At 38.5% G+C, this 15,801-nt stretch overlaps 1 protein-coding gene across 2 annotated transcripts in view; it reads left to right on the top strand.

Moving 5' to 3' along the window:
- lrrc49 (leucine rich repeat containing 49) overlaps nt 1-15,801 on the top strand; it is a 34,289-nt gene that overhangs the window by 4,444 nt on the left and 14,044 nt on the right. For both annotated transcript variants that reach the window (XM_026174229.2, XM_026174238.2), the window contains exons 9-14: nt 1,556-1,699; nt 6,071-6,132; nt 8,906-9,053; nt 10,968-11,051; nt 12,344-12,519; nt 13,451-13,546. In XM_026174229.2, coding sequence (XP_026030014.2) covers nt 1,556-1,699; nt 6,071-6,132; nt 8,906-9,053; nt 10,968-11,051; nt 12,344-12,519; nt 13,451-13,546 — 710 coding nt within the window. The remainder of the gene's footprint in view (nt 1-1,555; nt 1,700-6,070; nt 6,133-8,905; nt 9,054-10,967; nt 11,052-12,343; nt 12,520-13,450; nt 13,547-15,801) is intronic.

Genomic DNA, 15,801 nt, shown 5'->3' with positions numbered 1-15,801 from the left:
CTGGAGCTATTCAGAATGAGATATTCTCTCTGGGAGTCGGCCTTCAACCCACTCAGTCTCAGTGACCAAGTCTTGGGGTTACAATGTGAACTGAGATTGTTGAATAACCAATTCTTTACTTAGGCTGTGATGTTTTCCACTTGAACAGTTTGACTTAAATGTTCTCAAGAAATAGCTGAGAATGCCCTGTGGGGTCACTGAATTGAAAGACAAAAAATATCACTCTCTTAGAGAAGTTGGCTAAAGTCATGTAGAACTCTCGCTCCTACAAATGATGATGTTGATTAAGTTTGACTCTGTCTGCCATGTTTGGTTGGCACATCACTCTGGGATGAGGTGAAGTTTAGACAGGATTTCCCCACAAGAATATCCGTGACCAACGATACTTGTGACACATACTTATTTTTCCTATGTCATTTGAAATAAACATACCAAGTGTAGAAGAACAGGCCTTTACCTGTGAGACAGAAGCCTCTTGCCAAACTCCGGGTCCTGACCTTCTTCACTGGAAATCACCAAATTCATAGTCTGTAACTTAAGATTCTCATATATTTTAGAATGGGGCTATCCAAAATCTATTTCAGTGTGTACAGAGATACAGAGTTTATGAATTCATATCCATGTGTCTGTCCGTTGTAAAGGTTATGTCCTTTGATTTTAAAATGCGTGTTACAGAACAATTAGTTTTATCAATTCCCAAAGTGAGATATAGGTAAAAAGTCTACACTTGCCCCTTTGTTTAATGATTCTCAGCAACATTTATTATGGTGGCTCGATTGTTTAAATTGATGAACACTTACAGTGTGCAGACTGTATTTCGGGCCAAAATTCATAATCTATTTATTCCTATTTTAATGAACACCTATCTAAGCTCCCAAAACAAGATATAAATCAGATGCAATTTATGCTGTGGTGCTGACTAAGATCATACTGCAGTGTTTCTGCTTTATATTACTAAATAAATGTCTCTTTAGCTTTTACATTTATAAACACTGATATTTCAGACCATCTGAAAAGATATCCTAGACAAGAACTTTTTTAGTCTCATATTCAATATAGATTTTCAATCCATCTGTTCTGTTTACCATTTAAACAGCAGTTATGTTTGGATTTTGTGTTTTCACAGAATCATCAACTCGTAAAGCATTGTCCGCCTTTTCTTAATGTTTATAGTGTGCACAGTAGGAATAGGCAAATACATCACCATCTTGATAACAGCCACTGGGAATTTGTGTGAAGTATTAAAAATGTCACTCTTACAGAGGTTTATAAATGTTTTTCTCCAAGCAGTGTGATGGAGAAGGTGGGGTAAGATTCCACCATTGACTGACTCTTAGTTATTTCTTTTGTTTTCATGATTTGGTTAGCCAGACAGCATGTGTGTCATTTTAGAGAAAGAAATTCAAATATACAATTCAAGTATGTTATACTCTGCTAATCCAGCCTTAATCTGTGCCTCACTGCATAGAATTGGGTAATATATGATATGATTGCTCTTTTACATGCATTTTAGTTTTGTTTTTAACTAATTTTGTCATACTGTGCTTTCCTTTAGATCTGCAGGATAGAAAATGTGTCTCATCTGAGTGAATTAAGAGTGTTGAACCTAGCAGGAAACAACATCTCCAAAATGGAAAACTTGCAGGGTCTTGACTCTTTGACTGAACTGAACCTAGGGCAGAACTGCATCTCTGTTGTGGTGAGGGAACTCTTTTCCAACTAATTATAGATTTTTGTATGTAAGTGTTTTGCATGCGTACTGTCCTTTTCCTTCATGTTAAAAAACAAAAAGCAAAAGCACTTCCTGCTTTTTGGCCTTTCTTTCTGTTCGCTTATTCAGTTCCCTTATTTCCATCAGTTTGAAAGTACAAATACAAAAATGTTTGCACGCTTAGATCTTACATTGTGCATTGATTTAACTTAGCTATATCCGACTTGTAGACCCTAGTGTGATGCAGCACACAGCTATATCCCAACACTACAGCTACCCTGTGGTTCTTTGAAGTTCCTGCAGCTACCAATTATTTTTTTTCTTATTACTGTTCAGAAAATGTGCCTCTGAAGATGAAAGCAATAGCAATTGTACTTTATCTTTCATGTTCAAATTACCACTTGTGGACCAGGTCCCTTGGATGGTTACTGTTACCTTTGCTATGGATCAACATATCAGTTTTTACAGCCACAAAATAACAAAAATAAAAATGACATTAATGGAACCTTTGTGAGAAAGTGGTGGTGGAGTATATCACTGTTGGTGTTACCTAGGGAGACATAACTCATTACCCACAACCTCCCACCGACTTTCTGGCACGCTGAAAGAGAAACTGGATATTCTAAACACGGAAACTTACTCCCTTTGGTTTCTATAGTTTTAATCTGATAAACACAACAGTGCATGCCAAAACAGGCCCCTTCATTTGTATGCAAATCCCCTAAGCCCTTTCATGCTTTTTAAGATAGAAAATAAAAACGGATTTCAACATTTTGAATCAGTTGAAAGCCCTTCCCGTCACTCAGCCTGCCGTCTGCCTGCAATTTCTGATCACAAAACACTTCCAGTCCTAATTATCGGATGTTGTATTTTATTTGATACACAGGAGAGGAAAAATGCTACCCCTCAGCAGTTTCTTGGTCTCTGTCATTATTGCTGCTTGCTGCCAAGTGCTTATACCTTGTACAAACTAAATAACCACGTTCCAGGTGCTCAGGTTTTCTCTCTGTCATGAAAGGGAAAGCAGATAAAAAGTGAAATTCTTAACCTGAAAAAAACACTGACACTGTCTTTCTTTGAAAGCAACTCTTAAACTTGATTACTTTGCACCCAGTCATCCATCCTTCCTCTTAGGTGTTCCTTTCCATTATGAAATTCGCTGCATGTCACTAAGGGATCCATTTTATATTTTTGGCTGTGGGAATGATGATTTGTTTGAAAGAAAAGTGCAGTCAGCTTGAGCAGTGATAAAGCAGTCTAAGAAAAAAAGGCATGGCACTGGCAGACTGACTTTATGCATTAACAGAAGGGTTTGTCTGTGAGCCAAAAGACTACATAGAAAAATGTAGAAACTCTATATTGCTCTTTGGTAGTTTTACTGTAGAGTAATTAATTAGGTGAGTTTTATATATTGACACGGTTTATGGGAAAGGGGATTTTTGGATGTTCCTGAGTAAATAGCTTGAAGTGTTTCCCAAAACAGGTCAGTAAACAGTAACAGCAACTTAGTAATTTCTATGTTTTTCCAGTATGGCCTGGGAACATGGAAACTGTGTGTTATGTTATGTTGTTGCAGGGAGAAACTCTTAACTTCTACAACTTAAAAGCCAAGTGAGGACCACAAAATGTTTTGGCTGACATGTGAAGTGTCTCAAAGGTCATGCAAGAACAACACAGGAGTGTGCCCCATGTCACAGCATCTGCAGTTATAATGCGCAGTCGCATAAAGCAGATGAAATCACATCTCAAGCCTGTGCTATTGAAGGAACTTCCACAAAACCCACCAGCTTACGGTCTTAGAAACCCTCCCAGCAGCCACATGTACCTGTGTTTACATGAGCAGCTTTCTTGCTCTTTTGTGGTGTGTTGGTGTTGCATGCAGATGAGACAGCGGTGATGAGAGGTTTTTCTGTGTTTATTGAATAATGCCTCAGCCAGAGCTGAGTATGAGTGTGAAAATGAAGACACGCAAGCTGTCAGTAAAGAGAGGGTGGAGCTGGGATAAAGAGGTGAAGGCACGGGCACACAGATACATAAATACACACCCGCAGGCATACAGGCAAACAAGAATACACACACACACCGCTCTACCCAGCCTCATAAGAGATCCTGTAAGCTGATCTCTTATGAGACTTCCTAAAAAAGGACCACATTGGTGGGCGATTGTTATGCAGCTCATCAGCTCAGTGATGACATCATTCTGTCTGAGACAGGGCTGCTATATTTAGTTTCAGACAGCCAGGAGTGGCTGCTAGTTCACTAGCATCCATACAAAAGCAGGCATAGACAGAGACTGTAAATGTGATTGATGGTTGAGTTGGTTGAGCACTGCATAGCATGACTTGCATTTGTCATAGAAGAAATAAATAAATAAACCCTGCTTATCTATCTATCTATCTATCTATCTATCTATCTATCTATCTATCTATCTATCTATCTATCTATCTATCTATCTATCTATCTATCTATCTATCTATCTATCTATCTATCTATCTATCTATCTATCTATCTATCTATCTATCTATCTATCTATCTATCTATCTATCTATCTATCTATCTATCTATCTATCTATCTATCTATCTATCTATCTCAATTGAATTATCTCCTTTGAGCAATAGCTCTCGTATGTGTTGTTAGATGTTGCTGGCCCCATGATCGGAAAGTCAGGGGTTCAAATCCACTGAACGTCTACCCTGAGGTACCCCTATGCAAGGTGGATCCCACGGGGATCAATAATGTATAAATGATTATTTATTACATATACCGCACAGGACCCACCTTATGTGCCAATTAGAAATTTGAGTTTACAACCCTGATTTAGTGTTTACTAACTCCTTGTCTCACCACTATTTCATGCACGTATTTCTAATTCAACATTTTTGGTTATCATGACGCAGAAGTCTAGATAAGGAGGCATAGTGTAAACTAATGTAAATTAATGTGTTAAACAAGCTAAAACATCTTGCTAAAATCTCATGCAGAACTTAAAAATTATGTGTAGGTTGTTACTAGCTTAAAAAAGCCAAGTTGTAAATATTAAATGTTTCTTTTAACTGAGTTTTGATGTGTATAATTGTAGGGGAGGAACGGCACAGTGATGCAGTGGTTACCATTGTTAGCACTGTGTCTGTATGGATTTTCTCTCGGTACTCCAGCTTCCTACAGATGATCTTTGGCATTGGCCTTGTGAGTTTTGTGTTGGTCATGTGATGGACTGATGACCAATCTAAGGTTAACCCAGCCTATTGTCAGCAGGAAAAACCTCCTCCCCAGTTTTTTCTGTAGAAATCTTTCACAGTTATCAGTATCTCTAGCACTACTGCTGATGTTGCATAGCCTACTACTCTATCTGTAGTAAATATACTGTACTCAGCTTGTTGGTCTTATATGCAGTTGATAACGCAGTGTTGCATAACTGTGTTATATCTATATGCTTGTGTGGGAGGGAATTTTGTGGATTTCTAAATGACGAAACCTGGCTGCACTGTTCTTCTGCAGGGGTGCTAGCATGACCTGAACACCAGTCTAACCTCATAATAGAACAGAGCCTAGCAGGAAACTGAAGGAGGTTTGTGAGGCATTGGCTGCAGTGTGGGTGGATAGTGACGCAGCCCAGTCAGACTGCTGATGGGAGTGTCCTCTTTGCTTCCAGTATAGCCAACATTGTCCAGCGACACACATAAAGAAAGCCCAGACCTTGATACTAGAGAATGTGATTTACCCCATGCTGTCATCCAAATAGTTTACGTGATTATGACATTGCACTTGTCCCTGTGTGTCCAATTCAGCGTGCCAGCTGCCCAGCTGCTGCTTTTCCCCCACCCCCTCAGTAAATTGTGCATCGATTTTTGATGCTGAGCCTGCCTGATGGTAAAACTCTCCACATCCCTGTCAGTTTCCACTGAATTTTCTCCAGCTATTGCATGATGAGGTGCACTACCTTAGTAAGCTGCTCGTTTTATATCACTATGCTTTCCACTGAGCATTTCAAGTTAGCTTCCTGCAGCAGGGGATCTCTGCATTAGCGCAGCACATTCTCCACTCTCCCCTCCCCCCTTTCCTCCTCATATTCTATCTATTCTCGCTCTCTTCCTCTCTCTCTCTCTCTGTTGCCCCTCCTCTCCATGTGCAGACAAGGCAGCATGCTATATGTGTGTGTGTGTGTGTATGTGTGTGTGCATGCGCAGGGTGGATGGGGATGCTGCATGCTGGAGCTGAGAGCTGCAAGGTGACTGAGGGAATGGAGAGGGATACAGAGCCTTGACGACAGTGACGATGCAGTGCCCTCTTCCTGAGCACCTTCTCATCTTCACATCCCTCCATCTCTCTGTCTTCCCTCTCCCTCTTTCTCTTTATAGACTGAGGTGGACCGCCTGCCCTTGTTGCAGCGCCTCTTTCTCAGCTGCAACAACATCACCAGGTAAGAGCTTGTACCGCTTAACTCCCTCCTCCCCGCAGGATAGAAATAGGGATGGTGGCCGGACAGTGCCACGTCCCCTCCCATGGCTTTGGGCAGAGAATACACACCCACAGCCAGACACACTCACAGATTTGCTGTAGTGGGCAATTTCTGCAACCTAGAAAATAACAAATCCTCGATGTGCTCTTTATTGTTAGTATTTAATCATCTGTTACCTAAGAAATGGGTGTGAGAATGTTTAAAGTTATTTGGGCAACAAAGAAGCAGGTTGTGAGAAGATAATTATTGATGACAGATTTGGAGGTTGGATGAATTAATGGAAAATATACCTAGGTAAGGGCATGTAGGATGAATGAGAGGTATGATTTTTTTTTGTCTTAGTGCTAACTGTCAGACAGCTTTACACACTTTTTTCCAGTATCTGTCCTCCTTTCTTTTCTTTTCTTCTTCATTTCTGAGCCCAGCAATAAAAACCTCATAGAATAAACTTAACACAGCATCATCTTGGCACTAAATGAGGCCATTTGCTTTATTTTTGCCTAGTGGAGGATAATTTCTGTGGGATCATTGGCTCCCTTGACCATAGTCACCTTGTGCTCTGATAGATCTGAGCTGACAGTCCAAACCAGCTTTGCTGTTCTTGTGTCTCCATGCTTCACACATTGTGAGAATCATGACATAGTCGCAAGGAATAAAATCCTATATTCTTAAACTTCTGATTTTACAGTGACATCTAGTTCCAAATATAATATGTGAATAAAAATATAAGTAAATTTTGATTATGCGAAACATATATGTATCATTTATCCTGCTCCATGATAGGGTATTTTAATGTATCGTCTTTAATGTACTCATGTAGTGGCAGTATAGAAGGCTGGTTAGCGTGTGTGCACCTTTTTGAACTCTTTAGTGCTGATAGGAGAACAGCTGTGCTCTGTTGCTAGGTAAAGAGACAGAGCACACTCATCACCTTGATGGAGTCAGTTTACCCAGTTCAGGATCTTGGATCAAACATCTCTCATGAAATAATATTAAGACTGAAATATTCATTTGAGCTTACATTGATATTGATTTTTAAAACAAAACAAAACAAAACAAAACAAAACAAAACAAAACAAAACAAAACAAGACACCCTATGAAAATAGGATCAAAGCAGAACTAATAATTACCAATAAGTCATTGAAGAATATGTGCAGGGTAGTGCTAGTATAGATAAAGCCTGAAGCTACAGTTTTCATTCACACCGCACTCTGTACTCACATCTTAAAAAATAGTTTTGATATTCACTTTTTATTGGACCATTAGTAGCAATCAGAAACTGGTGGATGGTGCAAGAATTAGAAGTTCTGTTTTTGTAAAGGTTTTGGTCTTCATCATTAATGTTATTATTATTCCTTATTATGAATACACCAATTAGGCAGAATGTGTTAGATGCACTCAAGCACCTCTTTATTATGTTTATTATCTCTTTTATATTTTTATGGTAGGAATTAATATTCCGTAACAGAAAGGGTCTAAGCTACTGCAAGTGTTTGAGATTGGAAGACCCCTGGTATCTCCAGCATGGTGTTTAGCATTTAGTTAAACCTCTGGCTAGGAACAGGCACAGTGTACTAGGACTTTGAGTGGTTCCAGGCAAATGATTCATCAAGGTTATTATCATAAATTAGCAATGATAGAATATCCCCTGCTGTGCATGGCGTGACTTTGCTTTTTCATGTTTCCTTTTGCCATAGGGTGATATCAACAGTGTAGCAGATTTGTCTCTCTTCATTGCCCCCTGAGTAATGTCAGGCTGCCAGAGTGCCTGCTGAATTACCAGCTTAACATGGCATGTGTTAGCCCGGCTCCATTCTGTCAATACGAAGCAAGACAAAATGTGTCAGGAATAAAACGAAGATAGTGAGATTGTCTGGTGGATGATTCAGGTTCTGCAAAATGTATTTTTATATATATATTTTTAATATCATTTACTCAAAGTCTCATTTAAAATTGTCAATTTTTTTCAAAAGTGACCTGAGGGCAGGGGACATTGTATAAAACACATGCACAGTTGTCATACAAATTCAAATTACATGCAATAAGGTAAAAATAGATCAAATTTCAAATAAATTACAGTAGAGCTTTGAGAGCAGTCCATTGACCAAGAGTACCCAAATTCCCAGCTGTACAATTTCAGGTCCATCTGTAGCTTATATTTGAAAGCTTTTTTGCCTAATGTTGTTCTGACTCTGGGGAAAAATCCTGGTGAAATTTTGTGAGAGCTAAAGCCATAATAATTTAATTTTTTACACATGCATTTAAAAAAGGGAGGGAACCAGAGAGGGAACCAAAAAATTAGAGACTGATGTATAAAAGCATATAAACATACAGAGACAGCCACTTTTTAGCAGCATATTCCACACTGAACAGTGGCCTATCTGATTTCGACAACCAGTAACAGAGAACATAAAACATAGGGTAAGGATTGTCTAACTCCTTAGCTAAGGTGCTGATCAGTAGTTGTAGATTGCAATGTTTTCTGTAATGTGTAATACAACAAATTATAATTGATAAGAGTTCTTTGCTTTATGAGAATCAAACTTGGATATGACTAACTTATGTTGAGTTAAATGGCACTCAGGCAGAGTGCAGGAATTCAAGTGTCTGCATGACTTCCCAGTATTTGCTACTGACCGTAAAGCATTTAGCGTAGCCAGTCTTTGTACTGGAAAAGTACCCCCCCCACTGAAATTCACGAGTGTGTTTAAAACATTCATCCTTTGTTTCTAGTTTTGACCAGCTAGCCTGCCTTGGAGAGTCGTGCTCCCTTTCTGAGCTCACGCTGGATGGGAATCCTGTAGCCCTGGAGACATGGTACAAGCAGGCCGTCCTGCGCTGTGTGCTTCATCTCAGACAGCTGGACATGAAGCGCATCACAGTAAGACTGACGTGTTCGACTGTGTGTGTTTAAAAGTGATAAACAGGACATCAGCCACCAGTTAACCAGTTCAGCTGTGACTGTTAAGATATTTTGTTGTCCTTTCAGATATTTTTATTTTCTTCTTACAACAAATTGCACGGCTACAATCAGAGAACACTGTGTTACACTATTTGTTTTGCTATATTTTGCTTATTAAAAATAGGGAAGAAATATTCACAAATACTTTTAGAAGCAAAGAGCTGCCTTAAAGCGATTAAACCTTCACAGCTTATGACTTTGCTGTGGTTGATATTTAATAAACCTATGCCATATTCTCATTACACTTGCATGTTAAGCTAATGGTCCAAACTTTTTGTCCCTCTGATGTTCCTACATGTTGATTCTTGAGAGCGACTCATTCTTGAAATAAACGTTTTTATGATTTCACACTTAAAATTTATTTTGAACCCACATAGTTTCCCATTCACTGTCACTCTGTATCACCAAGTTGTATGAACAACTTTACAGTGCTATATTCTGGAGTCTGACTGTGGTACTGCATTCATTATGCTCTGTTTTATGCTAAAAGCAAAGTGGTTCAGTGACTAAGTTATGACTCTAAGCTACACATTTACATATATTTTACACACAGTGTATGTAGCAAAACAGTGATTATTCTCAGAAAACATGAAATCATTTTTGTCGTACAGTTTGCCAGAAATGTGCTATCATGAAATGTCAGCGTGCTTTTAGAAGCTGTCAGGCAGAGAGCACCCAGGTCTGAGCTTGCACTTTAAAGGAATCTGTAAGTACCACACACCTTGCCCTCAAAACATAGTGCTGATATGCAGTAAAACCAAACCCCCAAAAAACAAAACATGTAACTCAGATTTCAAAATGTTTTTACTTGAATCATAAGAGGTTTCAGGATTAGCAAATTTCAGGATTATTGTGGTCCAATAAAAGCACCTCCACCACATTTCAGCTGCCAATTCCTGATACAAATCAGTTACATTTTCAGAGTTTACTTTAGGGAGACACACAGCATTGACTTAATGACAGAAATGTTTGTCTAGCATTGGGGTTTCTATTTCTTTAAGCATATTATAACTGATTTGGAATATATGTCTCCAGGGAACCATACTACCTCTATGCTGTGAAAGCCCATGCCTGGGTGACTGGTGGGTAGACGGTTCTTTATGAATCAAAAACGGAAAATGAGAATAAAAAAATTCAGATAACACACATCCGCTAGACTAGAGCATTAATAGTCAACTATTATGTTTCAGAAAAATACCTGAATATGTTTAACATTCAAATTTTAACTGGGAACGTTATTGAAAATCTTAACAGCCTCATAACCGAGAGCTGTTGTCCAAACATTCATTGTTTTGGCAAGTGCACAAACAAAGAATGTATTGACACTGAACAATAGCATCCTTTGCAGTCAAGAAGTTATTCATCAGGTTAAAACAGCTTTTTAATTTTGATATTATATGTTGTTTTTATTATAAAATTAATTTTAAGGATTGTTATATGGGTTTGGATTCTTAACTGTCTCTACCAGCTGACAGCATTTTGCCTGTCTTTATCAGAATTGAGCATCATTTTGCGTCATTACTAGCTCGCCATAGACAGCTGAATATCCCCCTGCTCTTTGCTGGCACACTCAGACTGTGTTGGCTGCATTGCATTCTGGGAGTTTTGGCTTTCCCCAACAGCTGGGCTCAGTTTATCTGAGACTGAAAATCAGACAGATAATCCAGTGATGCAGCCGGTTTATGTGAGACTATCTACCAGCCTCCATAATGGTCCATTTCTAGTGTAGAGAACAGTTGTCCTGACAGGGTCTTTTGTGGTTCCCCTCTCTCTTGAATAATTCAGAACTCTTGAATGGAGCGACACTCTGATTGCACCGGCTTTCTTTTTCAGGACGAGGATCGGCGCATGGCAGGTGTACAGGCTCGAAAAGAGGAGGAAAAGAAGAAGGAGAGTCACAAGCAGACCATTCATAAGGTACCAGTTTGACAAGATTCACTCTTGCTGTCTTTAGCTGGCAGGATGCAAATGCACATTGTAGACGACAGCAACACAACAGTCTGTTAAGAAGTGAATAAACTCATAATTACCCTTTATATAGTTAGTATGTAGAAGGACAATAATAAGCAGTAAGGTTTTAACATTCTTAAAATGCCACATATAGGTGATGATATCTGATTTGTAGTTTATTCATCTTTTGAATTACTCATAATTATGAGATTCAGGTTCAGGCTTAAATGTGCATTTAAAGAAAAAAAGCAGCTCATCAGACATCAGTCTGCCCTTCAAAACATATTTAATGAGAAGGCTCTAAAATATTTAGGTCATGATAAGGATTTTTATTTATGAGTTTATTTTTTTCTTTTGACATATGTCTCTTGGGACTGATGAAGCTCATTAATAGTGTACATATTTTGGATGCTTCATAGATGTGAATTTCTTTTAATGCATTCTCTTTTCTTCTGTATGATACAAAAACCCTTTTAGATGGAATCTGGAGTATTGTACAGAGTTCACAGGGGTACTGTATTTGTAAAGGAGTCTATAAATGACACTTTATAGCTTTAAATGATCTAAGATGTTCTGCTTTGCACATGCATCTGTTTTGCGGTAAATATGTTTGTGTGTGTGTGCCAAAGCTCCTGCTGCTTTAACTGTTAGATGGACCCTATGCCGAAACTCGTTGTCTCTCAGTTACCTAACTCTCTTTAATCCCTGGTGTTGAGAAAATTTTATAGTGAATGCCACAGCCAAGGGTTCACAAAGGCCAAGGACTTACCATGAACTGATACTCATCCCTGCTTCAAGGAGTGGCACATTCCTTAGCTGAGTATATTGCAACTCCAGCTGTCCAAGAGTAATTGAAATAGAACAGAGAGGCAGAAATCTTCTCTCTTGCAGGGTGGGATGTCACATTTTTCTGGTGTAAAAGGCAAACACTGTTAAATCATAATGCTGTAGTGTGACAAAAGAAGCAAATGAATTGGACTAAGAAATCACTATATAATTTCAAATCTAATATAAATTGAGTTCTATATCTGCTTTAGTAAAATGTCTTACTTTATTGTACTTTATTGTATATGCTTTCTTTAACAATGTATCCCAGTAAAATATATATATGAGGAAGGCAAGAAGGATATGATTTTCTGTGACCTGATGAAAACACACAGAGGTTCTATTAGCATGCTAGCTCTGTCCTGCTCAGGAGATTTGACACTTGAAACCTTCTTTGTTCTGTGTATGTTTGTGTGTGTGTTCTGTTCATCAAGGAGAAGCGGCGTCTAGCAATCCGTAATGCTGCACAGCAGTGGGAGGGTGTCAGGGCCTGCCTGGAGCTCCCATCCACAAATGGCGCTAAAGAAGAAGTCAGTCCAGAGAACAGCCCGGCTCACAGCCCCGCCCAGACCAATGGCCTTACACAGGAACCTTCCCCTGATGAACCGAGGTACACACAGCATGTACAGAAAATTAAGATGGATTTTAGAAGTAAAAATTAGACAGTGACTGGTTAAGATACTGACGTTATGAGCAAACTATGTTATACTACATATTCCTGGTCTAGTTAGAATTGTGGTTTCAGTCATGGTTTATTTTTAACTGTTTTTACTACCTTTTTAGCTTTTCACAATGGAGATTGGTTTCCAGTTGATCGATCTACCAACTTGGTTTTGAATGAAGTAACTCATGGATACATACAGTGTTGCCTTTAGCCAACTTTTTAATTTTCCTTTTGAGCCAGAATTTTGGCACAGCGATTCATGCCTCCCTCAGGAATAATTGTAATTACTTTGGTAATTACATAATTACCAAAGTAATTATGCTCATAATTCATCTACCACCGTAACTGAGTCAAAAAATGTATTTTCATTTAACTAGTTCTATGGTTGATAAACAAGTACATGCAAAACTAAAAACATTTCCATCATTCATGAGTTATTTAAGAAAAAATTAAATATGGCAGTTCTTCCTGACTGTACACAAAACAAATCAATGAAAAACAATTCAATGAAGTTGAGCAGAGCAGTTAATACTTAAATTAGTGATCATGAATGAAAAATGTAGTCTTTTTGGTAACTGATAGAAGTAAATTAGCATCGTGTGTGTAGGTGGGAGGAGAGAAAAGTGAAAAATGCAACAGTGAGGGAACTGTATACATTGCTGTGTAAACTTTTGTGTTGCATATAATTGTCACAGTTCATCCTGTGTGCAGATATTTTTAAGTAGAAAGATGAGACAATATAACAATGATTGTTTTTGTGATTCCGGCTTATTATCACTATTACTTATCTTTTATTACTTATTATTTTTTATCTTATAGGATTTTAGAAAGAATTGTTTTTGTCCGTTGTTGAAAATTTTTGTTTATTTTTCATCAGGCGGGTAAGCCCAGGTTCAGGACCAGAGCGGCCATCTGGGGGAACAGAAATCAGACTCCAGAGCAACAGCCGTCCAAACAGCCCACGAGACCCCAAGTAAGACAAAAATGCCACAATGATATATTTTACTTAAATATTTAAAGTGATCACAGGCACTGAAAAAAATCTCACATAATTTGACTCCTGCCCCCTTGAAACATCTATTAACAAAGTACTGTTTGTCACATTTAAATGCAGTGTTTTAGCAGCTGCTGTACCATTTTAACTTATTAACAGATGGCAGAATGGCCTAGACAGAACATGTAGGGATCATTCTGGTAATATATTCAGATACTGCAACAGCTGGTGTGTGAAACATACCTTAAAATATTATTTTACAGCACAGTTACCCCTTTATTTACTTCAGGCATGTTGCCTTTGGTTACTCCTCAGCTCTCTGAACTCTGGTAAGATGAGCAGATGCACATGTAGATGTCTGAAAACAGTTCTTTTCTTTCAAATATTTACAACATGACATTGCAAAAAGTTTAAATCAGTAGTGTGGACTCAGTATAATGTGGAAGTAATGCCCTTATATTCTTTCCTATCAAGACTGATACAAGTCTGGATGAATTATAAGTGGGAGGGTTGAGATGAATGTGTGCGCTGTGTTAAGGGCTATTATTACATGTTTCAAAGAGGGCCCTTTCTTCCTGCACCAGGATATGAAAATGGCCCTAAAGCAAAATCTTCAGTGCCAGTGGTTTTCTTTTACTGGTCTATTATAACTTTACTAATGTGGCTTAACAGGTCATAGTGATGCGAAGTCTGCCATAGTCTTATCAGCTAAGACTTGAATTACTTTGGCTTGTACTGTGTGACAAAATACAAAGGGAATTTACAAACCATGGCACCACTACTAACACGAAAGAGAAGCAACATGTATGAAAGGGTCAAGGGGTAAAAAATCAAAATGCTTGGAAATATGAGAATTAGGAAATTTAAAACTTGTTTTGTTCACCACTGGGTGGGTGTACAGAATGTTGTAATGCCTACACAGTGTGGTCCTGATTACCTCGAAGAGCTGTTGAAGTACTACACCCTGAAGAAAATTACAACATCCTCCCCCATAGAGTGCATGGATACATAATGTCATCTCTGGTTCTTTCTTTAAATACAGAGATAAATCACCCCTTTCCAATGAAAGGAACGAATGAAACAAATGTTGATGCCACTTTTAGCTTGATAGTATCATCGTGCTCCTAAAATTTATGGGACAATAGTTTGTATCATTGCCAAATTATGGCTGTTATGTAGGCTTGATTGTATTCATTTTTGTGAAATCTTAGATTTAATTAACCTCATTACCCCTGACAGATGCAATAAGGGTTGCATGGCAATAGAAGAGTTATTACCCAGAAATTCAGCAATTGAGTTGGGAAGAGATGGAAGGGGCTTTGTAGTGTTTATACATTGATGAAATTGAGAGATCCTGAACAGGTGTTTGTTTTTTTGAGGCACATAAATCAGTTAGATACCGGAACAATGGTGAGAAAAAGATTTAGTGGGCTATATGAGTGAAGGAAGAACTTAAGACGTTTTAAACCAGTGCAAGCTGTAGGAATACTTTACAGAAACAGGACTGTTCTGTGCAACACTAAGTACCCAGTAAGCCTGCATCTTAATAAATTGCATTCACTTTTTACAAGATGGAAATGATGGAGTGGCGTGTTAAAATAACAGCTCGGTTCAAAGTTTCATATGTGTCACTACCTCACAATATTTAGGCATTTGTACAAGCTGTTTCTGTGGTGGGATTCAGTTGTTAAGAGATGACAGATGTCCCTTTTAAAACCTCTTTTGGATTATGTTAAATAGCGCTAATTAAATGAAATGTTGTTCCCTATAATTCATTGAGCGAGCAGGAGCTGTATAATTGTGATAGATTCTTCACTCCGTCTTCCCCGCCTTGCTCTCTTCTTCTCTCAGCATGTGTACATGGGTTCATGTCATAAGGGGATTCAGGGCCACCTGGAGCCTTCAGCTGTGCTGAACAGTATGTGACAGTGCAGATTGTGTTGATGGCATGCTGCCAGGTGTTTAGAAGTTACTCTCATTCTTGATGTGACTTATCTACATACTACACTCCATCTCCTGCACTGTTCTTCAACTCCTTCTGATTTATAGCCTTTGGCATTCTTGCATCTTGGAGGCGTGGCATGTTCCTTAAATATATTAAACTGCCTTTCAGAGTCTGGCGTCTCCCCGTCTAGTTCCATGTTTTTGTCCATGTGTGCACTTGAAACACGACCCACTTGAATTTTACGGTTTTAAAACTTCTTTGCTACTACTTTATCTAACATATATGCTTG

Source organism: Astatotilapia calliptera, chromosome 1 (genome assembly GCF_964374335.1).
Source record: "Astatotilapia calliptera chromosome 1, fAstCal68.1, whole genome shotgun sequence".
In the NCBI taxonomy this organism is placed as follows: Eukaryota; Metazoa; Chordata; class Actinopteri; order Cichliformes; family Cichlidae; genus Astatotilapia; species Astatotilapia calliptera.
Note: the sequence above shows the minus strand (reverse complement) of the source record. Positions and strands in the feature narration are given on the sequence as shown.